At 34.6% G+C, this 25,589-nt stretch overlaps 1 protein-coding gene across 1 annotated transcript in view; it reads left to right on the top strand.

The window, feature by feature from the left end:
• Window positions 1–16,323, top strand: part of LOC128643900 (C-C chemokine receptor type 9-like) — a 35,854-nt gene extending 19,531 nt beyond the window's left edge. The window contains exon 3 of the mRNA XM_053696673.1: window positions 14,827–16,323. Coding sequence (XP_053552648.1) covers window positions 14,827–15,912 — 1,086 coding nt within the window. The 3' untranslated portion in view covers window positions 15,913–16,323. The remainder of the gene's footprint in view (window positions 1–14,826) is intronic.
• Window positions 16,324–25,589: the final 9,266 nt, after the last annotated feature.

Raw genomic sequence — 25,589 nt, 5'->3', positions numbered from 1 at the left:
AAATAGACTGTTTAGGAATATTAAGTTAAAATCTTTTTTCTCTAATAATGAATTGCATACAAATGTGAAAACCTATACTGAACTAAACATTCGTAATTTTGGGTTGAAGAACAAAAGTAATTTTATGCCTAACAGTTATAACCATTGTGTGGATACCTACATAGACTTAGTATGTAAAGATATTAATAAATTGAGAGATAATGTCTATATTAGAAAGGGAATACACACCAAGTCAATCAATAGAAATAATCTTGCAAAAGCAGAGAGAGAGGCCTTGGTAACTTTAAAAGGGAAGAAAGAGACAATCTATAAGCAGGCCGACAAGGTTGGTGCCTTGGTGGTACTTAATAAGGGATATTATGTAGATGAAATAAGATCACAGTTATGTGATACAGAAGTATATCAGCTACTGAATCATAATCCTACATGGGCAATACAGAGAGAAATAATTGGTTGTTTGGAAAATGCTATGAATAATGGGTTAATCGATAATGAAACTAAAAGGTTTTTGTTTATAGAAAATGGGATAATACCCGTTTTTTTTACACTTTACCAAAAGTGCACAAAAAATTAGACAAGCCACCAGGGAGGCCTATAGTGGCCAGTACTGAGTCCATTTTCTCTAATATATCTATATATTTAGACAAAATCCTGAGGGGATTTGTTGAGCAATTTACTTCCTACATAAAAGATACTGGAGATTTTCTAAATAAAATACAGAACCTTATGGCACCAGATAGATGCATATTGTATAGTCTTGATGTGGTCAGTCTATATACCTCTATTGAACATGAAGGCGGATTGGGCGCTGTAAGAAATATTCTGGCAACAAGTGGTATATATACTGACCAACAGCAAGAATTTTTGTTGAACCTATTGAGTATCATCATATATTGCAACTACTTTATTTTTGAGGACATTTTTTATATGCAAGTTAAGGGTACTGCAATGGGATCCAATGTCGCCCCTACCTATGCGAATTTATTTATGTCAACATTTGAGGAGAAGTTTGTTTACCAAAATAAGATGTTTCTTCTGTATGGCGCCACTTGGTGGCGCTATATAGACAATGTCTTTGGTATATGGTGGGGCGACATTGGATCTCTATTGGAGTTTGTGGAGGATCTGAATAGAGCCACAAGATGTATCAAATTTACCCTTACTTGGGATGAGCAATCTATCAATTTTTTAGACACTTTGGTCTATAAGGAAGGTGGTAGTCTTAAAACAGATTTATATAGGAAGACTACAGACAAGAACAGTCTACTACACTATACAAGTGCGCACCCACTCTCTCTAATTAAATCTTTACTGAGAAGTCAGATGACTAGAGTTAAAAGAATTGTATCTGATGAACAACTTATTGAAACTAGATTAGAAGAGATGGGAGAGAAATTTAGAGATAGGGGCTATCCGGTTGACCTTATAAACAATGAAATAAAAAGAGCTAAGAATGATACATCAACCAGTGTAAATAAGAATAAAGTGGACAATAGAGAAGGTAGAATTATCTTTGTTTCAGAGTAAAGCAATCAAAGCTATAAAATACAAAAAATTGTTAATAAATACTGGTTCTTGTTAAGAGATTGTCATCCAGATAATATGGTTTTTGTTAATGGTCCTATGCCAGCATATAGAAAAGGTACCAGTATTAAAGATAAACTTGTAAGAGCAGATGTAGGGAGTAAGAAATTAAAACAAGGATATATCTCTGGAAAAGGTTTGGGCTGCTATCCCTGTCTAGGGTGTGTTAATTGTAATAACATGGCCAAGGGCCGGAATTTTTCACATCCTTTAACTGGTAAAGTTTACAAAATGTATGGCTTTTTCACTTGTAATACCGATTATGCAATTTACTTGATTAAATGCCCATGTGGGTGGATCTATATTGGAGAGACCACCCAAAGGGTGAGGGATAGAATTATACAACATAAGTCTAACATTAGATGTAAAGATTTTAATGCCCCTGTCTCCAATCATTTTTTGACCTTTGGCCATTCGATTGCTCAGTTGAAATTTTAGATTATAGACCATGTCCCTGTCCCACGAAGAGGTGGGGACAGAGAACTGATCTTAAAAAAGAGAGAATCTATGTGGATTTATAGGCTAGATTGTCTGTATCCTAAAGGAATGAACCGTGAAATTGATTTTAATATCTTTTTGTGATTTTACAGATTCTACAAAAATCCCTTTTCTAGATATGAACGTTGAGATGAAGAATTGTCCCTCACTACTACTTTTTGTAAATATTAAATTTTGTATTGTTCTGAAATTTTGATATGAAATGTAATATGCAGTTGAAATACGAGTATGTAACACTGTTAGACTTTTATAGATTTTTTTTTTTTATTGTTTTACCTCCAGGTACTTAATAAATTTGGAAGATTATTCACCATTGTTGTGCTGCTGGATTTTCTTTGCATTGGTCTCCCTGTACAAGTGTGCTGTCTGGATACAAGATTCACTTATACATATCAGTGATTTTTCAAATTGTTTTTAAGACATTTTTTTATAAGGGGTAAGTGTCTCTGTTTCTTCAAGAGCACTTTTAATGGGGATATTATCATTTAACTGCATTTAATTTCATCATTAGTTTATTGCAGTTATGGAGATTTCTAATTCTGTCCCTAAATCTGCCTTTGAAGCTGGGTCATTTGAAATTGTAGTACCAGTATTAAATTAAGTTTAATATTGTTATATGCTATCTTATAGATAAATGTATTAATGTTTAATGCATTCTGACCATTACTACTACTGTTTTGAGATTGGTCCCCAGAACTGCACTCCATACTCAAGGTGAGGTCTTACCAGGAATTTATATAGTGACATTATTATGCTTTCCTCTCTTGCATCAATGCCTCTTATAATACATGCTAGTTTCAACTTAGCCTTAGAAGCCACTGCCCTGCATTGTGCACCCATCTTTAACTTATTATCTATTGCTACTCCCAAATACCTTTCCTCCTCTGTTTGGCGAAGTCTTCTCCCATTTAAATAATAGGTCGCCTGCCTATTCTTACTTTGAAAAAATGTAGAATCTTGCATTTTTCCATTATTAAAGGGACAGTAAAGTCAAAATTAAACTTCTATGATTCAGATAGAACATGCAATGTTAAACAACTTTTCAATTTACTTATATTATCAAAATTGCTTAGTTCTCTTAGGATCCTTTATAAAATAAATTAAGGACGGCTCATAAAAATGTGCACATGCATTTTAATGTTCTTGCTTCTTCTGAGGCAGCCTTTGGTAGGGTGTCATTCAGGCAGTTTTCTCAGGTTGATATATTTTTGCTTGTTGGCTAATTTTTATTGCCTTTTTAGGCTCTTTTAGGGTCGTGGATTTATTTTTTTCAGTGAAATGTTGAACCCACCCTTTTATGTTATTACTCATGGACTCCACAGCTTGGATCGTGGAACCTCATCACTTGTATGAAAGAAAACATAAGTTATGTTTACTTGTTAAATTCAATTCTTTCATAGTGGTGAGAGTTCACGTGCCCCATTCCTGTTTTTTTCCTTTTGTCCGCACATTTTTTCTCCCTGCTCCTATTTTGTTGGCTCATTACTTTTCCTTGCTCTTTGTGTTTAGCTATACGTTAGACTGAGGTACTGGTGAGGTGGGATTTTATCAAGTTCTTGGGGTTTGGGAATCTTTACCTCCTCCTAGTGGTCGGGAAGAGTAATTCCCAGAAGTAATGGATCATGGACTCTCATCACCATGAAAGAAATGAATTTATCAGGTAAGTATAAATTATGTTATTTAGGTATGAGTAGTAAAACAACTATTCTATATACTTTTTTTAATAGCCTTGATTCAAGCCCAAATTGGATCATCCAAATGAGGCAAGTGGTAGGTTGAGTTTGGCTATTGAAAAACATTACAGCATACAAGATGTTAATTTGTTTTAAAAACTTTTTAGACTTGAATGATATGTTGCTCTATGCAAGATGGCAGAAATGTCTTGTAATTAGGTGTTTACTGTCTCTTTAAAGGGACATTTTTCTTTTGTGATTTAGACAGAGAATGCACTCTTAAAAAAAAGTTTTCAATTTACTTCTGTTACCAAATTTACTTTTTTCTTATGGTATTCCTTGCTGAAGAGATACCTAGATCAGTGATTTTCATCTTTTTATTGCCACGCCACATTTTTTTATATTAAAAAATCCTGCGACACACCACCATCTCAAAATTTTACAAAATCACACATTGTAGTCTAATACAGTATATATATATATATATATATATATATATATATATATATATATATATATATATATATATATATGGTATTGAACTCAAAAGCAGAAACTACTGGGGCTCAAGTGATCCTACTGTTAAAGTCCCAAAGCCTTGGGGGCACCAGTATAAGAGTTTCACAATCAGTGTAGGATAAGCACCAATTTACGGCGGCACACCTGAGGATCTCTCACGGCACACTAGTGTGCCACGACACAGTGGTTGAAAATCACTGATCTAGATAGGTAACTTGCACAATTCTGGAGCGCTACATGACAGGAAACACAATTATCAGGTAATTATAAATGAGCATACAACTGAAAAAGATTGCTCTCCCCTGGGTTTTTAGGTTAAAGAGTTCCTGCTTTAAAAGGATATCAACAATGATAGTATATTGCAACTAGAAAACACACATTCATACTAAATCTTTATTATTTTATACACAAAACTATTCATACCAGCAACGTAAACTATTAACACTTGAACCTGAATGATCCACCAAAATGATAACTACCTGTATATGAGTAAATAAATTGTGAGAATACTACAGCAGACAAAGAATAAATATCAGCTAAGCCCCTTCAATCCGGGAGCTGCTTTAATTGTAATATTACAGAGAATATCTGAACTGCTGAGTATCAACTGCGCAAATAAGGATATACGTTAAATCATAGGATTCAGGTAAGCAAGTTAAAAATGGAGAGACAAGTCTTCTCCTAGTAACCCCCAACGCGCGTTTCACAAGAACGCTTCCTCAGAGGGGGTCCTCTGATAACCTGATAATTGTGTTTTTCTTGCTTACACCCTGGGGCATAAAACCTAACATTAATATAATTAACACCATATATTACCAATTGTTTCACTAAGAGGTTCTTTATGCAGATTGTCTTATTGCTTTCCCCACATCCTTTGTTCTTTTTTCGTATGACAGGAACCACTACTGCCACCTACTGTTCTTGCAAATGAATAACATAGTTATAACACTTCTGCCATATATTGTTCTAGTCACGTGCACGCTCCTCCCTACTTGCTTTTCAACAAAGGATACCAAATGAGCAAAGTAAATTTGATAATAGAATTAAATCTGAAAGGTTTATTTTACACTCTCTGAATCATAAAAAACATTTTTATGTCCCTTTAATTGATTAAATTTAAAAAAAAAAAAAAGAAAAAAGAAATTTGCCATTCCTTGAAGCTACTAAACATGCAGGACTTCTAAATTACAGTATATTTACAGTAAAAGGTTTTGTTTAGTTTTTTTTAAATATATAACAATTATGTGTGTATTCAGGTACATGTATCGAAGTGATATGTCTTTCTATTCCTATTTAACCAATGAATTATTACACAGACTGCACACCTGTTTCTAACCATCCTGCTTCTCAGATACCATTCTCACAAATATAAGAGGAAGCTGTGAGAAAAAATACATAAATCTGTCATTCATTTCCTCAAACTATATGTTATGTTGTGAATCTTGAAGGTTTTTTTTTACATTATAACGTAGATGTATGGCCAACAAAAAAGTAATTTTTCACCTTGGCAAACTGTTCAATGACAACTACTAAAAAAAAAGATACAAAAACACAGGTGTCTTTGTTGACCACATTTTTGGGGGAAATTGTGATTGTTATATATTCGTTTATCAAATGACTAAATGGAAAACCCTTTACTGCTGTGAGATATAAATGTTCACATATAAATGCTGACAATAGCAAGATTCAATTATTTTTTTATCTTTGCTCCTTCAAAAAGAGATAATTTTCTGCAGAACAGATGTTCATGTGATGAAAAAAAAAAAAAATATTTTCTGGTTTTATGTTTGTGTCACAGACCACCAAGAAAGCTCTGGGTGTTGTTCATATCAGTCAGGTAGCAATGTCCCTAGAGAATAGTTGCACACAAGCATTTCCTTATAGCCCACATTCTCTAAAAAAGCAAATTCTGTAAAAACAAAAGTCAAAATTAAAATTTCATTATTCAGATTGGACATGCATTTTTAATCAACTTTATTTTATCTATTTATCTTGTTCTCTTGTTACCCTTTGTTGAAGCATAAACCTAGGAGCAGCAATGCACTACTAGGAGCTAAACACATCTAATGAGCCACTGACAAGAGGCATATATATGCAGCCACTAATCGCCAACTAACTCCCAGTAATGCACTGCAGCTCTGAGCATACATAGGTATGCATTTCAACAAAGGATACTGAGAGTACAAGCAAATTTTATAATATGCATAAATGTGAAAGTTGTTTAAAATTACATGCTTTATCGTAATCGTGATAGTTTAATTTTGACTTTACTGTTCTTTTAATGTTACTTAAAAATAATAATGTTCAGTTATTGTCATATAATGAAAATAAATCAATTTAACCCCTTCCCGCCATTAGAACGTTCCATGCTGTCTTAACTGTGCAGGGCTTTAGCGCCATTAGGACAGCATGGAACGTCCTATTGTCCTGAAGCCATAGAGGCTTGGTTAATGGAATCGTGGGCTGGAGGGCGTGCCTAGCATCATAGGCACTTCCCCCAGACCCGATCCCATCACTGAAATCACACAATCATGTGATTTCAATTTGTTTACATCGGAAAAGGTTAATTGATATACATGTTTTTGTTTTGTTACATAAAGTAAACATTATTTGCATATTTACATTTTGTTATATACCCTGGTTAATAAATGTATTCCAGTTATTTTCAATTTGCATAAATTCATTGTAAGCAAAAACACTAACATTCTATTTTTTTTTGTCTGCCAAGTAACTGAGACTTTCACTACCTACTTTTCAGATTGCATCATTGTGCCTTAGATGTGGCATCTTCACCTAACATCTGTTTCATCTACAGCGTTTCAACCATATTGATAACAAATAGATAGTCAGCCCTAAAAAAGTGTTTTCCATTACGTACATAAGAGATTTGCATCTCTGACACTAAAAGCAAACAGCTGCAGAGTGAACATGGCAACTGATAATTGTGTGCCAATTTCAATACGACCACAGACACATGACATACAAACAAAACCAAGATACAGAATCTTTAGTTTATACTAAACTTCACTAGATACCGTACATACGTAATACACTTGCGATATGCAAACTGTATAGAATAAAATGTAGTTTCTACGTCTGGCAGCTTATATGTAAAAATATAGCTGCTGGGCAGCACATGGCTCAGGATTTCAGAATGTCTGTTGCAGGCATCTAATTGGATGGGCTAAAACAGAGCAAATGCTCTGACTGGTGATTACTTTGAGAGTGGCTTTGCCTCTTTAAAAAGAGGTGTCACTTGCCCCCATTGTAGTGCTTATTTTGGGGTACAATGGCCCCTTTTACAGGTGATTGCTACTTCTATGAAACCACTCATTTGATTATGGGCAATCCTCTTTTACATGTGAGAGGTATTATGTGTATGGGCCGATGATCTAAAAGTCTCTGGGTTGGCGAGATTATATAAGAATACTCACCAATTCTTCTATTTCCCTGGTGGAATTCTATAAAGCCACTATATTACCCTGAAAACAGGGTGTCCAATTTTCTTTTTCTTTTTTTATAATATATTTGATTTGATTTTCAAAGTAAATAAACAGTGATGCACCTTACGGTGCTCAACACATCGCATAAACTTAGAAGCATAATAAAAGAAAAAAGAGCAATAAAAAGAATGCTAATGTAACCCGCATCTGGGTTAACTCATTACCTCTGCCACAAAATAAAGTAATACACAGGAACAGAGGTAAGAAACAATAAGAATATGAGAAGATATATAGATGTGTTCCAATTGGGGGTGGGGGGAAAAGGGAAGGGATGAGAAGGGGGTAGGGTGGTAGTGGGAGGCTCAGGGGAAGCAGAGGAGTGTTGTCCCACATTCTATCAAAGATAATCTGGAAGTTTTGAGCTTAGTAGTAGTAATACTCCTTGTATATAGGAGAATAGGGGCATGGGAGATTCCCTTAGAGCTGGATGTGGTGATCCCTATGTGTCTAGGCTCGGAAGCCAGTGGGTGTCAAACCTGGATTTCCACTCAGCCCATATTATTTCAAATAAGTCTACTTTTCCAACGGAAAAGAAAATATTCCTCTCCGTTGAGTACATGTATGCCATAAGCTTAACTATATCTGACCATGGCGGGGGGTTCAACTTTTTCCAGAATCTAGCTATCAAAAGTTTTACTGCAGAGAAAAGGTAGATACATAAATATCCTTGATACCTAGGCAACTTACATGTACCTATATGAAGTAGGGCTATCTCCAGGGCTCTACGTAATACTATTCCAATACTGGAAAGTAGGGAGAAACAAGCGCCCCACAGTGGTTTAACCTTGGGGCAGCTCCACCAAATATGTGTCATATCACCAATCTGACTGCAGTCCAACATAGGGGTATGGTTGAGGGGAACAGTTTGGCTAATTTGGTCGGGACATATTACCAATGGGTGAGGAGTTTAAAGTATGTCTCATATATGGTGACACAATGAAGGGCTTGTTTTGTGAGTGTGAACATGTGCTGCCAGTCTTTACTAGGTATGGATATGTTAAGTTTTTGTTCCCACTTTAGAATATGGGAGGCTTTATCGTCTGGTGTGGCGCCATCCATTAAGTTATAATGGACGGACATAGGTTTCCCCAGTCAGAGCCCCTGCTTCCACCTAGTCTCCCAAAGAGTGAGTTGGCGAGTTGAAGAGGGCCGGAACCTCCAACTAGATAGCAGACTTGTTACTCTGGTGTGTGTGGGATTGGGAATGTGGCTCTAAGCTGGTGTAGTGTAGTAAATGAGTCTGCCTGACTGGTTGACCACATGTCTGCCACCCTCAAAATGCCCATGTGGCAGCATGTGAATCGGGTAGACCCATTAGGAGAACAGAGATGGATGTGATAGGGGAAGGGTGGGGTGCTATATGTTCATAGTGCCTAAGTTGTTCCCATGTGGTCAGACATTCTTTGAGGATAATGTTGTCTATTGCTAGAGTCCTTCTACAGCGTGGGGGGTCCATATAAGGTCTTTCAAGGACACTTGGTGGGGTAACGAGGCCTGTTCTAATGACCTCCACTTGCTGTTGGAATCGATGACCCATTGTGAAATGTGTGAGCATCGCTGCCTCAAATTATCGGGTTATGGATGGGGATGCACTCTAGGGTATTGGAGGGTTTTATGCACAATCCTAGGGGGCTTGCCTTGCCATATGTATCTGGTACATTCACTTTGAAACTGAAGTAGGCACCTAAATAAGTAAGTCAGCTTGGGGAGAAAGCTCATTTTAAGGGCTGCTACTCTCCCCAGCCATGATACAGATTTGCAGTTCCATTTATGTTTTAGGGATCTAAGTTCCGACAGAAGAGGCTGATAATTAGCTTTAACATTTGTAGGGATTTCATGTGACAACTCCTAAGTGTGTGAAATGGGAGGTCCTGATGACAAACATATTGATCTTGTATACATTTGGCCACTTCATCGGGAAAACCCCTCAGAAATACCTCTGTTTTATTTTGGTTAAGTTTAAAGTGGGAGAGACTACCAAACTTCTCTAAGGTTTCCAAAAGTCTAGGGATGGTTTGTAAAGGTTTGGAGGAAAAGACTGTCGTGTCATTGGCAAAAAGTGCCACCTTATTGGCCATTCCATGAATGGTTATTCCCTCAAGAGCACCGTCTTTTCTGATTTGAGCTGCCAGTGGCTCTATCGCTAGCGCAAATAGCAGACGAGAAAGGGGGCACCCCTGTCGCGTCCCTTTGGAAATGGGGAAGGGGGTGAGCTGAATCCCAGTCCTCTAATCGAGGCTATAGGGTGAGAGTAAAGTGCCTTAATGGCCTGGATCATTCGTACAGGAAACTGAAAAGTTTCCAGGAGCTTCCATAAGTACTCCCAACGAAGCCGGTCGAACGCTTTCTCAGCATCGAGTAAAATTACTTCTATGGGCCTATTTAATCTATTAGATTCCGTAAGAATATTTAACAGTCTCCTGGTGTTATCTGGGCCCTCCCTAACCGGAATAAATCCCACCTGATCGGAATCTATGAGGTCAGGTAACAGGTTAGTAATTCTGTTTGCTATTAATTTAGAGTAGATCTTAACATCCGAGTTGATCAATAAGATCGGTCTGTAATTTGTGCAAAGCACTGGGTCTTTATCTGGTTTGGGGATGGTAATTATGGTCGCCTCGAGGAACTCTTTGTGAAAAACGCCTTCAGTGTTTGCTAGATTGAAAAAACTAAACAGCAACGGGGATATTTCCTGTATGTAAGTTTTCTAAAAAATTGCTGTATACCCACCAGGTCCGGGGGCTTTAAGAGGTTTTACATTTTTAATGACACGTTTTATCTCTTGGAGTGAGAAGGGGCTAGTAAGGGACTCTTTTTGATCTGTGTTAAGGGAGGGAAGATGTAGAGAGTTTAAGAAAGAGCTTATAGCCTCAGGAGAGGCAGGATTAGTAGGCTCCTTATGTATATTATACAGTGATGAATACTATTCACTAAATTGCTGACCTATTTTGGGAATGGAGTCTAAAGCTCTGATCTCCTTTTTTAATAATGTGGATTCGAGAGGCGCCCACCCGCTGACTAAGTCTGTTGGCTAGGATGGTATCAGCTTTGTTACCTTTGGCGTACATGGTTTGTTTTAGTTTGAAGAGGTTAGCTTGGGTCCTTTTAAACTCAATCTGACTGATGTGGAGCCTAATTTCTTTAATTTTGTCCCTCAGGCCTAGTGTATCAGATGTACACTGTTGTTGTTCTAGTTCCCTTAGTTTGCAGTACACCTGTGAGAGAGATAGACTTGCCTGTTTCCGCAAGGACGCTTGTTTTTTTATGATGAGGCCTCTTATGGTGGCCTTAAAAGCCCCCCCATATTGTGTCATCCCTAAGCTGGGGGTTTCTTATTTGTCCTAATGGTAAATACAATTTACTTTCTCAGTTCTTCCCTGAAAGGGATGTCTGAGAGAATGTGGTGGGGGAGTCTCCAAGGGGGCCTGGACTGGGCTGTGTCAAGGGAGTGTATGTCAATCAGGAGTTGGTCATGATCCGACCAGTGACAGATAGAAATGGTGGCCGAGTTTACCAAATCAAGAGCATCCGCATGGGAAAAGATGTAGTCGAGTCTCGAATAGGTGGCATGCAGGTGAGAAAAGTGGGTGTAATCCCTCTCCGAAGGGTGAAACGACTGCCATATATCAAAGTAACTGTATTATGTCATTAAAGTTCTGAATCTACCACTTGCACCACATAGGGTGTTTTGTTTTGGCAGGTTTAGCTTTCCTATCTAATTTGTCATCCCATACCATATTAAAGTCTCCTGCTAGAATCACTCTGCCCTGTTTGAGTTCTATGTTCCCTAGAATTTTCTTCAGATATCTAGGCTTGAGTGTGTTCGGGAGGTATGTAGATATTAGTGTGTATGGGACAGGAGATGCATACAATACAAAAGTGCACAATGAAAATCATACAAAACAAATAATTTAACCATTCGCACAAAAATATGCAGGACAAATTTGTATTGCTATGGTGCATAATAAATCGTAACAGAACTGTTAACAATTTTGTGTAATTTGAATACAAATTTTGCGTTTTTCATACGATTTTTTTTTTATCTGCCACATTAATCTCCTGATTTCATAATCCACAAATCAAATGAGTATGATTAACAGAAAAAAGGCAATTTTCTGGGTTTAACAATTACATAACAGGTTGAAAGGCCTGTACGTTGATTTATCCCTATTAATAGTGTGTAGTGATGCTAATAGATTACGTGTGTGCAGTTAACCGGTTGTGCTGCATAAGCATAGTGATACTTGTGTATTCCTTTATAAGGGTTTTTTAATAATATCGGTATAGTGTGCATGGGTGCTTGGTATGTTGAAAAGTGTGTGGGGTTTATCATGTCAATTTGTCTGTGAAATTCAATAACTGAAAAATAGACCGTAAATGTATTAACTATTATAACTTTGGATTGTGATCAGAAAAACAGGACTTGCACACGTTAAACAGAGGACTGTTGTTAACGGAAACAATAATAAAAAAGTGCTGCCAATAAAAAAATTAAAATGGCTCTTTGTGATCACGTTAAATAAAAAAAAAGCTCATATGCAGCCATCAACTTACCACTAATTGTTATAAATTAGACTGTGATCAACCCCATAGTGACCATGTGACCACTTATTTGAAAGGGCAGACTCCCCTATTTCAAATGAGGGTTCACTTGCGCCTCTAGCCAAAGCAGAGAGGATAAACAGATTCTTAATTTTTTACAGCAATCATCTGCAACTTACAGGGGCATGCACACCTTCATTTCAAATGAGAGTCACTTGTAAGTCGCCTAGGGACTGAGATTCAAGCTTCCAAAGCCTTTTCCCTCAGCCCTGCTTTAGCAAGTAGTCATGCCCCTTGTGACATCACACAGTCTGCAGTGCAGAAACAGCAAATGGGAATGTAGTCTCCTTTTCCCCATATGCAGTTAGGGGTTCCCCAGGATCTGGATCAGAAGGACTTTCCTGGATAGTGAACCTGTGTTAGTTATCCTCACTGCAGGACAGATGTGCATGATGAGAATGCCTTGTCATGCACATCGATGAGGTTTTTAAAACACACGCTCTCTCATCTGAAATCTGTATCTAAAACTCACTTTAAAATATAAATACAGCCTCTATAATCTCAACCAATATACATAATATACCTTAGAGCCCTAGAATGTTCTTAATCCTACTTATATGAGCAGTCTCTGTATATTATACACCCAAAAATATCATAGAATAATTTTATAATCCCATTAGAAAAAACATAGTACAACAATACTTTTCTTCAGATACAGGGTGTAATAGTATACAGTATATGATGTTACATTTTAAAGGGGACAAATAACTTTTCCTATCTATTTAGGTGTATAATATACAGAGACTGCAGAATAATACATTTTGATCATTGGATTTATTTTATTCATTTTGTTGTTTTTATTGTTGTTGTTGTTTTAAATCTGTATATCTAATGAGTGACTTTATATTTGTTCATAATTACTATTTAGATGTCTTTGCTATTTAGTGCCTACACCTAAATACTTAGTTCAGACTGTAATAGATGGTTTGGGGGCATCAGTCTTGATCCAGGCAGCACAATTTGTTCCTCTACTAAAAATAAACTAATACATTTATATTTAAATCATCCTAGTAAAGGTGTAAAGATATCTCTATGACTATTTAAATCTCATTTGGTAATTATGTATCCAGTGATAGATAGAACTGTAAATGCATACTGTACACATGCATCTACATTGATTATTATAGTTTGTACATTGTGATATTTGCTGCCCCTTATGTAAAATTCCTATAGATGACAATGAAATCAATGGGGCTTTGTAAACATAACTCCTCAAGCACAAAAACCATTACAGAAATGAAACTCAAAATTAAATTCCAATAAACAATTTAATCATACATATCTTTAAAAAAAAAAAAAAATTATATATATATATATATATATATATATATATATATATATATATATATATATATATATATATATACAGGTGGTCCTCGTTTTACAACGGTTCAATTTACACCGTTTCAGAATAACAACCTTTTTTTCCAGTCATGTGACTGCTATTGAAAACCATTGAGAAGCAGTGCATTTATTAAAATAGCCAGTAGGTGGAGCTGTCCGCTTGTGTTGCAGAAAAGCCAAGCAAGCTGAAATTAATCAGTTTAACCACACCTGAGCTATCGAGCAGATTTCAAAGGAACAAGATCTTCCTGTCGATAAATCAGTCAAGATTGGAATGCATAGAAAGAACTGTTTGCAGAAAAATGCAAGTGAAGTCTGTGTTGTGTGATTATTTTATTAGGTTTATAATGCTGTTTAGCAAATGTTTTTGTTCATTTAACTTAGTTTAATTATATATTCTGTGTTGTGTTATTTTATTAGGTTTAGCATTTAAAGTTTTCATTTCAAAGCTTTAAAAATAATGTATTAGCTGTTACTTATGACAATTTTGAGAGGGGCCTGGAACCTATCTCCCTCACTTCCCATTAACTTACATTATAAACTGGGTTTCAATTTACAATGGTTTCGATTTACAACCATTCCTTCTGGAACCTAACCCCAGCATAAACTGAGGGCTACCTGTACACAGAAAAAGTACATCAAAAATAACCCTAAAGATTCCTGAAATAAAAACAATAGATGAATAGGTTTCCCCAATCATTATTACTAATGCAGACAGAACACCCAATATAAAGGAAAAATAACACTATCAAAAAATTAAAAACAAGATAAGAATAAATAAAATTATTATTACTTCTACTACTACTGCTAATAATAATAAAATTAATAATAAAAAATATTAATATAGTTTAAGCAGAAATGAACCTCTAATATACCTATTAATAAACAAAAGGGTTTACTAACCTCAGTATCATTGCTTTTACATAGGTATAATTTTTAATTTTTCTGTAACTTGTTTTTTTTTTTATTTCAATAATAATAGAAACACTGAAATAAGTCAATTTGCATTTGTATAGTATGTATAGATATAATGTATTTTTGTTTTACATTTATTTTTCAAGATGATTATATAATATAGTTTAACACCACGCTCTCAAATTTAGGAAACCCAGATCCTAACAGACGCAGAAAATGAAGACGGTTACATGCTTGTTACACCGGACTACTTTTTGGATGACCCAGGATCCTTTTGTGAGAAAAGTTTTGTCAGAAACTTTGCTGCATCTTTTCTGCCTCCAATTTATTGGTGTGTATTTTTTCTTGGCCTACTTGGAAATGGCCTGGTAATTATTATATATGTGTATTACAGAAGGTTAAAAACTATCACAGACACCTACCTTATAAATTTAGCAATCGCTGACCTCCTTTTTCTAGTAACTCTGCCTTTCTGGGCAATATCTGCTTCACATGACTGGATTTTTAAGACGGCTCTTTGTAAAATCGTTAACAGTATGTATACAATAAATGTGTACAGTGGAATGATGTTACTAGCCTGCATTAGTGTTGATAGATACATTGCCATAGTCCAGGCTACAAAAGCACAAAAACACAGAACCAGGAGAATTTTCTTTAGTAAATGTATATGTATTTTTGTATGGACTCTTGCAGTAATTCTAAGTCTACCTGAGATATTATATAGTAATGTAAAGGAAGACTCATATTCCAAATACTATTGTACTATGTCTTATCCTGTTGAGATACGCAAGTCACTAAAAGTCATTGCTCTTGGTTTGAAAGTCACAGTTGCCTTTTGCATTCCCTTTGTGATCATGATATTCTGTTATTCAATGATTATTCCAACTCTTGTACAAGCCAAAAGTTTTCAAAAGCATAAAGCACTTAAAGTAATTTTTGCTTTATTAACCGTATTTGTACTTTCTCAGCTACCTTATAATAGTCTGCTTATAGTTAAGGCATGGGATGCTTCAAATGCCACAGTTGCAGATTGTATGATTTCCAAAAATCTAGACATTGCATATAAAGTGACTCAGAGCATTGCTTTCCTTCATTGCTGTATGAATCCATTTATTTATGTTTTTGTGGGAGTTAAATTTAGGAATGATCTTTTCAAGATTTTAAAAATGTTTAGCTGCATTAGTGAAGACCAATGGAGAAAAATTCTTAAAGTTGAAAAATCAAAAGCACTTTCTGAAATGTTAGAAACAAAAACGGGTACTCTATCTTTGTAAATGTATGAAACAAAATACTAAAAAAAATGAAAAAAAAACTATGGCCTTGAAATGTATATATCTTTAAAATTAATTTGATTGAAGAAAAAAAAAATTAGATATGCAAAGTAGAGCCAAAATTGTGAAATAAAATATTTTCGTCTGTGAACTACTGCTGTACCTAAATTAAAATTGTCCTTAAAAGAACAAACTGGGTTAATTTTAAAAGTTTTATAAAATTAAAACTAACCATGAGAATTCCCCCCCCCCCCCCTATATTATGATATAATTTTGTACATAACAATTTGTTTATATGTGATAGCACTGTAATAGAAATGTGTGCTATGTAAAAGCATTTATGGAATTGTTTGTTTGTTTTTTATTCATTATCATTTGTGTTGAATAAAATTACATTTCATCTTTCCAATTAAATATTGGAAATTGTGTCTGTCTTAAGTATGTTTCATTTTTTTTCTATGAATCTTATTTCATTAAACATATTCATGTAAAGTATAGTTGCTGAAACTATGTATGAACAGAAAATCTATTGCTCCTATAAACCTCAATAAAAGTCACTAAAAGTTCAAATAAAATAAAAGATTTACCGTCTAGATTCACTAACAATGGTGAAGCCTCTTAAATTTGAGAAGTCCTTTGTTACGCTATTTAGACCATGGGTGCCAAACATTTTTGTATGGCCCGTGGAAGGGGACGATAAAGATAATACCTTAAAAGAAAATTATATTATAAACAAATGTGTAGTTACAACACAGTAGGTAGAAAATTACTGCTATTAATTAAAGGGACACTGTACCCAAAAATTTTCTTTCGTGATTCAGATTGAGCATGAAATTTTAAGCAACTTTCTAAGTTACTCCTATTATCAAATTTTCTTCATTCTCTTGGTATATTTATTTGAAATGCAAGAATGTAAGTTTAGATGCTGGCCCATTTTTGGTGAACAACCTGGGTTGTCCTTGCTGATTGGTGGATAAATTCATTCAAGTGCTGTCCAGAGTACTGAAACCAAAAAAAGCTTAGATGCCTTCTTTTTCAAATAATGATAGCAAGAGAACGAAGAAAATTTGATAATAGGAGTAAATTAGAAAGTTGCTTAAAATTGCATGCTCTTTCTGAATTACAAAAGAGAAAATTTGGGTACAGTGTCCCTTTAACCTAACTGTAAATACTACTCAGATTTATAACACTTATTACATATACACATTTAATTATCCAATGAGAAATGTACAGTTGCTTTTTTGGCAACAAATTAATAATGTCTGTTTTTGGTGCAGTTAGGCTCGGGGCCACACAAAACCCTTTCGGAGGATAGTATGTGGCTCCTGGTCTGTAGTTTGGTTGGATCTTCTATAGACACATGTTATGTTCTGATGGATATCTATAGCCGTGATTCAGACACTACTGACAAATATATTCAGAACTCATTATTTAATCTTTAAATCATCTAAGTGTTTGACCAAAGTTTCAGATCAAAAATATATTCGCTTATTAAAAAAAACGTAATTGCCAAAAAGTATTTAATTATGTGTAGAATAAAACATAATTTCACTAATTTTCGTCAGCTTTTCATATCTTTTATCTCCCAAAACTGTGTTTTTTTCCCACATTGAGCACTGGAATGTGTCTTGCAGTGTTAAAGGGACATAAAACCCAAAAAACTTTCTTTCAAATTTCAGATAGAACATACAATTTTAAACAACTTTTCAATGTACTTCTATTCATAAACTTTTCTTTGTTTTTTGTTATCCTTTGTTGAAAAGCAGCAAGGCAAGTACAGAAGCGGGCACGTGTCTGGAGCATTATGTGGCAGCAGTTTTGTAATAATGTTATACATTAACAAGAGCACAAGATGGCAGCACTATTTCCTGTATGTAGTGCTCCAGACATGAACACGCTACCTATCTAGATATCACTTCAACAAAGAATAACATGAGAACAATGCAAATTTGATAACAGACATAAATTGGAAACTTTTTTTTTAAATTGCATTCTCTATCTGAATCATGAAATATTGTTTTGTTTGTTTTATGTACCTTTAAGAGCATTGACAATGCAACATTCTACACGATTACTGCTTGATAAGTGCATGGGCTCATTTATTGCTCTCTCTTATTGGTTACAGAAAAGAAAATAAGATAAACCATTTTCAAATTACTAATGTTTCTTTAACTAAACCTGAAATGCAATTTTCTTTTCTGTGTTGCAATTTTTTTTTTTTTATGAGTAATAGCAATATAACTATTTTATTAAAAGGAATAATAATGTTAAAGGGACACTGTACCCAATTTTTTATTTTTTAATTTAGAAAGAGCATGCAATTTTAAGCAACTTTCTAATTTACTCCTATTATCAATTTTTCTTCGTTCACTTGCTATCATTATTTGAAAAAGAAGGCATCTAAGCTTTTTTTTGGTTTCAGTACTCTGGACAGCACTTTTTTATTGGTGGATGAATTTATCCACGAATCAGCAAGGACAACCCAGGTTGATCACCAAAAATGGGCCGGCATCTAAACTTACATTCTTGCATTTCAAATAACGATACCAAGAGAATGAAGAACATTTGTAAATAGGAGTAAATTAGAAAGTTGCTTAAAATTTCATGCTCAATCTGAATCACGAAAGAAAATTTTTGGGTACAGTGTCCCTTTAACTTTAAAAAAATTAAAAATAATTTTAAATCCCACATTCTCATTTTAGGCTTGATCCTGTACACTGTGGAAGGTGTCCCTATCAGCCAATCAGCCCATTTATTTAACCATTCCCATACAAATAAATATATTATTGTTCTTTTTTTGTAGCTTTCTGTAGCTAATTAATACATTTAAGCAACATATATACACACATGTATCCATTTTTTTCACAGCTATGATTTTTTTTTTAATTCTACAATCTATAATACAATCTTTAAATAGTATCTCTATAAATGCAAAAAAATAAACAACAATATGATTTTATTTACTTTTTACATTGATTGTGATACTATGAAGAAAAAACAACTAATTTAAAACATTTTCACACATTTTATTCGATTGGTGGAATTACATTTTAGCTAGGAAAATAAAATAATCCTTGGGTAAATACATTTACAAACCTTGTGGGTAAGAAGCCAACAGTGTCCTTTTCTTCAAATTCAATCAGATCCCCAGCTAAGCTCTTTCATGATTAATAAAAGAAAACAAAATATCTATCAATCATAACTGTGAAACAAGTTATAAATATAGTCTTTATCTGCTACTACTAAAACATTTGCTTTATTACAAAGCAAAGCAAGCAGTGCACTAAATATTCAGTTTACAAGCTTTTTTATCTGTATTGTGTATTTATATAGAAGCCACAACTTATAGTGTGAGAAAAGATACAGGTTCAGTATTCTGCACGCAACTTGCTTTCAGTTTTACATACAGTTGGTCAAAAAGTTTAATTCACATGATTATTTTGAGAGTAACTCATTTCCATCAGATTGATGTGGTTATAATTGTGTCCTCTTGTTGGTTTAATTTTATATTGTGAGGTAGAATTTGACATTCTGACCCCAGTTTTCTGACTCATATCTTATGGGATTTTTCTAGAGATTTATTTTAATGTGGTATCTGAAAAACAGACTTTCTTTAGCTACAGGTTAATAGTTCACACACATTTTAAAGAATATTTTAATGTTACAGAAAATACATTTGTATCATGTTTACTGTATGTAAAATTAAATGATGGTGTATCAGATGTATTCATAATTAATATATTTTGAATTGAGGTTCAGTATATTAGTGCACTTCCAGATTATCACCCTAGATGTAACTCCAATTTATATACAACAAATAAAAGAACAAACTAATCAATTAAAGGTTAATAATGTCATATTATGTGAAATGTTATGTCTCGATAAACATTCTTTTTTTATGGTAAAAAAAAGTGCAGTAGACATTAAATATATAATAAAAGAATGTGGGATTTGAATAATCTATAGCTTTCAATGTTCAAAAAAAGCATACACAGTATTTAAAAGGGATCTACATTGAACCAAGGAAGTTTCTAACAAACTGCACTACTTGGGAGAATTGCATGACATCATCAATGATAACTGATGACATCACACAAAATTATTATTATTATTACTATTATACTTTATTTATAAAGCGCCAACATATTCCGCAGCACTGTCCATGGGTACAATTCATCTAGATGTTATACATTTTACAAACACATACAGGAGGAATTAAGGATCATATTCCCGTGGGAACTTACAATCTAGAAGGGTAGGAGGTTGAGAAGCAGGAGGTGAGGACTGCAAGATTGAGAAAGATGTTAATGCAGAGTTGCATGAAGGGAATGTTAGGTAAGTGAAATTTATTATTGAGTTGGGTGGTAGGCAAAATTATGACATCATCACCAACATAACTAGTGACATCAGCTATGATATATAGTATAATGTGCACCATCAAAGCTTACTCTCCCTTACATACGCCCCTGGTCACCTTTTCATTCACCCTCTCCCTCCCATGGAACCATCTCCTCATCCTTCCACCTCACACAAAATCTCCTCCTTACACTCTCTCCTCCATTTCCCCCCACAAAAAAAGCATGTTTCTTTATCTCTCATTCCACTCATTTATCTTCTTGGTAAAGACACACTCACATCGTGCTCACCCTCTAAGTCTAACTAACCCTCGGACATCAGCTTCTGTTCATCACTTTACCCCTCGTTCCTCAAACACAGCTGCCTCATCAACCTATAATGTATTATTAATTTGTAAATATAATTTACTTAAATAATAGTAAACTTGCAGTGCTCTTGTGGCTGACATGGAACTTAATTGTGAAATACCTGCCAGAGATATGCTACAGACTTGCAGTACTCTTGCTGTTGACTCGACAGAGATTTATAACAGACTTGCAGAGCTTTTGCTATCAACTTGTCAGACATTTGCAGTAGACTTGCAGGGCTCTTGCAGTTCATTTACCATTTATTGGCAACAGACTCGCAGACCTCTTGTTGTCGACCTGTCACAAAATTACAGATTCCCTGTCCTCTTGCTAGAGTCTTGCCTGGCAAAATTGCTTCAAGTTGAAAACCAGAACTTTTGCTGCAATTATGCTGCAAGTGAACAGACTTGCCAATAAAAACTTGCAGCAAGTTAGCAAGACTTACAGTGACAATTTGCTATAGGTTTGTGGCAATTTATCCTTGCTATCTGGGTATCTTCCTACCTCCCTGATAACATATTAATTTATATTAATGCCAGGTGCTCCCCTGTTAACCTCATTCTCTCCTGTGAGATTATATATCCCAGACATGGGAGTAGGAACTGGGGGGGGGGGGGGGGAGTTCCCCCCAGATAATAATGTGGGGGGTGGGTACAAAAATGGATACATTCACCCCCACATATTGCAGTTAGGGATTGGGAGAAATTAAACAAATACTAGACTGAGATCAGTGTAGTGCAAACCACTCCTTCCCCAAAATCTTTTGTTGCACCCTCATTGTAAACTGCAGTTAAGAAGTATAATTTTGGCATTATTATTATTATTACCTATGCTGCTTGCAGGAGCTGCATTTTAGTGGGACTCCTACTGGAACTGCCTGAAATTATTTGTAAACCGTTTTGGCACCATCAACAGTATCATCTTCACTCTAGCTGTTATCAACAGAGCTGTAAAGGATCATTGTGGGATATATATATATATATATATATATATATATATATATATATATATATATATATATATAAATATAATATATATAGATAGATAGATATCTTTGCAAAGGATAGTTTTGTATTATTTTTTTATCCTGTTCATTGCAAACTTTTATAATTCAGATAGAGCATGGCACACCTGACACATCTGAATCATGAAATGTTGGTTTAAAGTCGCTTTAAGGAAATAGTCTAGACAAAATTAAACTTTCATGATTCAGATAGAGCAATTTTAAGCAACTTTCTAATTTACTCTTATTATAAATGTTTCTTCGTTCTCTAGGTATCTTTATTTGAAAAAGCAGGAATGTAAGCATAGGAGCAGGCCCATTTTTGGTTCAGATCCTGGGCAGCGATGTCTGATTTGTGTCTAAATGTAACCACCAATCAGCAAGCGCTACCCAGGTCTGAACCAAAAATAGGCCAGCTCTTAATCTTACATTCAAATAAAGATACTGAGAGAAGAAAAATGTATCAAAGGAGTAAATTAGAAAGTTGCTTAAAATTGAATCATTAAAGATTAATTTTGACTAGACTATTCCTTTAAGGATTTCTCAGTGTTGAGATTTTTATGAATATTAATAAATGATTATAGTAAATATGTTAAATAATATTTAATCTCAAATAATAACTAAGGTCTGACAGGTGTAAATATTATAGACACAACAAATATATGTATGCAGTAATCATAATAATTAACTGATTTGTTAAAATATTTAAATATAGAACAAGCTATATAAATATTTAAATTAATTAATATTCAAATAAATCTTCTGTTACCCTTTGGATATGGACACTATAATATTGGAAAACAAAATCTTGACCCAAAATGAATTGAACTTTGAAATGTCGAATATCACAGATTTACTAGAACAATTCAGAATAAGCCAGTAGCATTAACCAAATACACAATAAGGCTTATTTAGCAACAATTGGTTAGTGAAAGAGTCACAAATTACAATTAAAATCTAAACTATGATTCAACAGGTTAACAGTACTCCCAGGAAGTACAATGTAATTGTCTGTCTGACTGAATAGCCTATATAAGTTCAGTTCAACAATCAGACAGCTTTATACAAAGTTAACAACCCAACACATTAAACAATTAATAGAAAGAGAATTACATTCAAATATGATCCTTAAAGATGCCTTAATGTATATTAAAAATAATTCCACAGTAATTACTAAATAACCCTTTTATAATAAATACACATTCCTTATTCAGTAGTTTTAAATTAACCTAACCCCTTAAGGACCGGGCATTTCAGACAAAAAAATCCCCAAAAGACCAGAGCATTTTAAGCATTTTTGCCATCACTACATTTGATTTAAACAGAAATAGAGCCTTTTTTATATTTACCTATCAAAACTATACATATTTTTTTTTAGTAGACAACCCAAAGTATTGATCTAGACCCATTTTGGTATATTTAATGCCACCATTTCACCGCCAAATGCGATCAAATAATTAAAAAAAAACGTTAATTAACTTTTCACAATTTTAGGTTTCTCACTGAAATTATTTACAAACAGCTTGTGCAATAATGGCACAAATGGTTGTAAATGCTTCTCTGGGATCCCCTTTGTTCAGAAATAGCAGACATATATGGCTTTGTCATTGCTTTTTGGTAATTAGAAGGCCGCTAAATGCTGCTGCACACCACATTTGTATTATGCCCAGAAGTGAAGGTAGCTTGTACGGTTAATTTTAGTTTTAGTGTATAGATTACACTCCCACCTGACACATCCCACCCCTTGTTCCCTCCCTAATCCCTCTCAAACTGCTCTCTTCCCTCCCCCACCCCACAATGGTCACCCCCATCTTAAGTAATGGCAGAAATTCTGCCAGTACTAAAATAAAAGGCTTTTTTAAATATTTCTTTATATTTTCTGCAGTGTAGGATCCCCCCTTACCCCCCAACCTCCCTGATCCCCCCCAAACAGTTCTCTAACCCTCCCCCCTCTACCTATTTGCTGCCATCTTAGGTACTGGCAGCTGTCTGCCAGTACCCAGTTTGCTGCCCCTTTTTTTTTTTTTTTTATTAAAAATACCCATTTTTTTCTGTAGTGTAGCTGCCCCCAATACCCTCCCCCCCCCAGATAATTTTCGCACCCTTTTATCCCATCCCTCAGTGTGATAACCAGATTCCCCCACTCCCTGCCGCTCTGTTTTTTTTCTGTAGCCTTAGCAGTACCGCCCTCCTCCCACCACCCTCCAGGGATGGGCCGCCCACCCGCCTCCCTCCTTACCCTCCCACCCACCAACGATCAGAACCACTGCTGCATTGGTACCTCTACCCCTCTATTTCTGCACTGCCCCACTCGTGGGGTGTGCAGAAATAGTGCAATCTCGCTACTTTTAGCAAGATCGCGGCAGAGAGAGAGGACCAGGACAGCAGTGTTATACAGGGTACGATGCTGGTCCTTAAGGGCTTAACGAACACACTTTTAATCACAATAATAATATAGAAGTTTTAACTATAGTGACCATTACAATATTAAATTGCTATTATACATTATTGGGTACCAAGTTTATATTCAGTAAGAAAACAGGTCTCTGAGTCTTTTGGGCCTTTGTGAGTATATCCCGCAAGCAAAAGGTTACTTTAGTTAGCCAGGTAGGCAGGTAGCTGGAATCTGAGATTTGTTTTTAGCATCAAAATTTTCACTATCAGAACAGGGGTTTTCAGCCACATTTTGCAGGATTTAGCCAGACAATCAGACTCCAAAGATGAGACAAAGATTCTTGTCTCTCAACTCTGTGACAGCTATATTCTCTCTGGCATTCCTCAACCTCTTTTGCTAATCATCCACTGAAAACATTTAGGATGTGAGCGACAGCTCTCATTGGTCAAGCCTTGCCCCCTGTTGATATTTAGAGTTGAGAGTTGCAGGACAGGGAATTTAAGTATAGTAAATTTTTATATATGATGCCTTTAAAGTGTTCTAATATTTGATTATTTTATACGCTTTAAAATATATATGTGGGTCTTTATATATACTTTTCAAATAATGTTTCTTGCTATATTCTGGTGAGTTTATTCAATACAGTGAAATACATTTTTTTAAAATTAATTTAATTAGCAGTAGACATGTTTTATTAAAGCTGTTAATCATAATGCTACATTGGTAAAATCTGGTCTCCTTCCTGTCAAAGAGAATTTATATCTATATATATATATATATACATACATACATACATACACACACACACACACATACACCCATATACATACACATTAAAAGACATTGGTAATTTCCAGTATTAGGCCATGGGTTATGCAGGTGGGTTTTGGTGAGGTAAATGGCTAGATTGCCTTTATGGTTCTTAATTATTATTTCTTATTTTTATGATGTGTGTAATGTATTTCTCATATCTGGTGAGTTTTAAAGCAACATATGTTATACATTAAATGACCCAGAATTCCTGGTACATCATGTCAGTATATGGCCGGGTTATAACACAATATATTTAATAATTTTTCTTTAAAATAAACCCTTAATCAATATGCATATACTAGAAACCATAAAATTCATATAAATTCCTGAATTCTTTTTATTAGTTGATATTTATAGACACACTGAAATATATTTGTAAGAACCAGAATATGAGTCAAATTATATAGTGTTTAAACTGTTGCAATACTCTTTACAAGGCAAACCAAATTGTAACTTTTTAACTAGCCTTATTCACAATAGAACTTCATTTAATTAACACAATGAGATTCCAAGATATTTAGCTGCTAACATTCAAGCAATACAATTAGCTATTTAGCCACAATTTATCCTATATAATTCCAATTTAAAACATCAGAAATAGTATCTATTATTTGTGCCAATAACCAAACTCTATGCCAATTTATCCAAACTGAATTAAATTCTTAGTTATCTACAGTTAAGACAATTCTAGAATATATATATATGTAAATTTTCCAGGATAAATTGCTTAGCACTAATGATTAGTTTAAAATACACAGACTATGAA

The sequence above is a fragment of the Bombina bombina genome, unplaced genomic scaffold (assembly GCF_027579735.1).
Source record: "Bombina bombina isolate aBomBom1 unplaced genomic scaffold, aBomBom1.pri scaffold_497, whole genome shotgun sequence".
Taxonomy (NCBI): Eukaryota; Metazoa; Chordata; class Amphibia; order Anura; family Bombinatoridae; genus Bombina; species Bombina bombina.
This window is presented reverse-complemented; position numbering and strand designations above follow the sequence as displayed.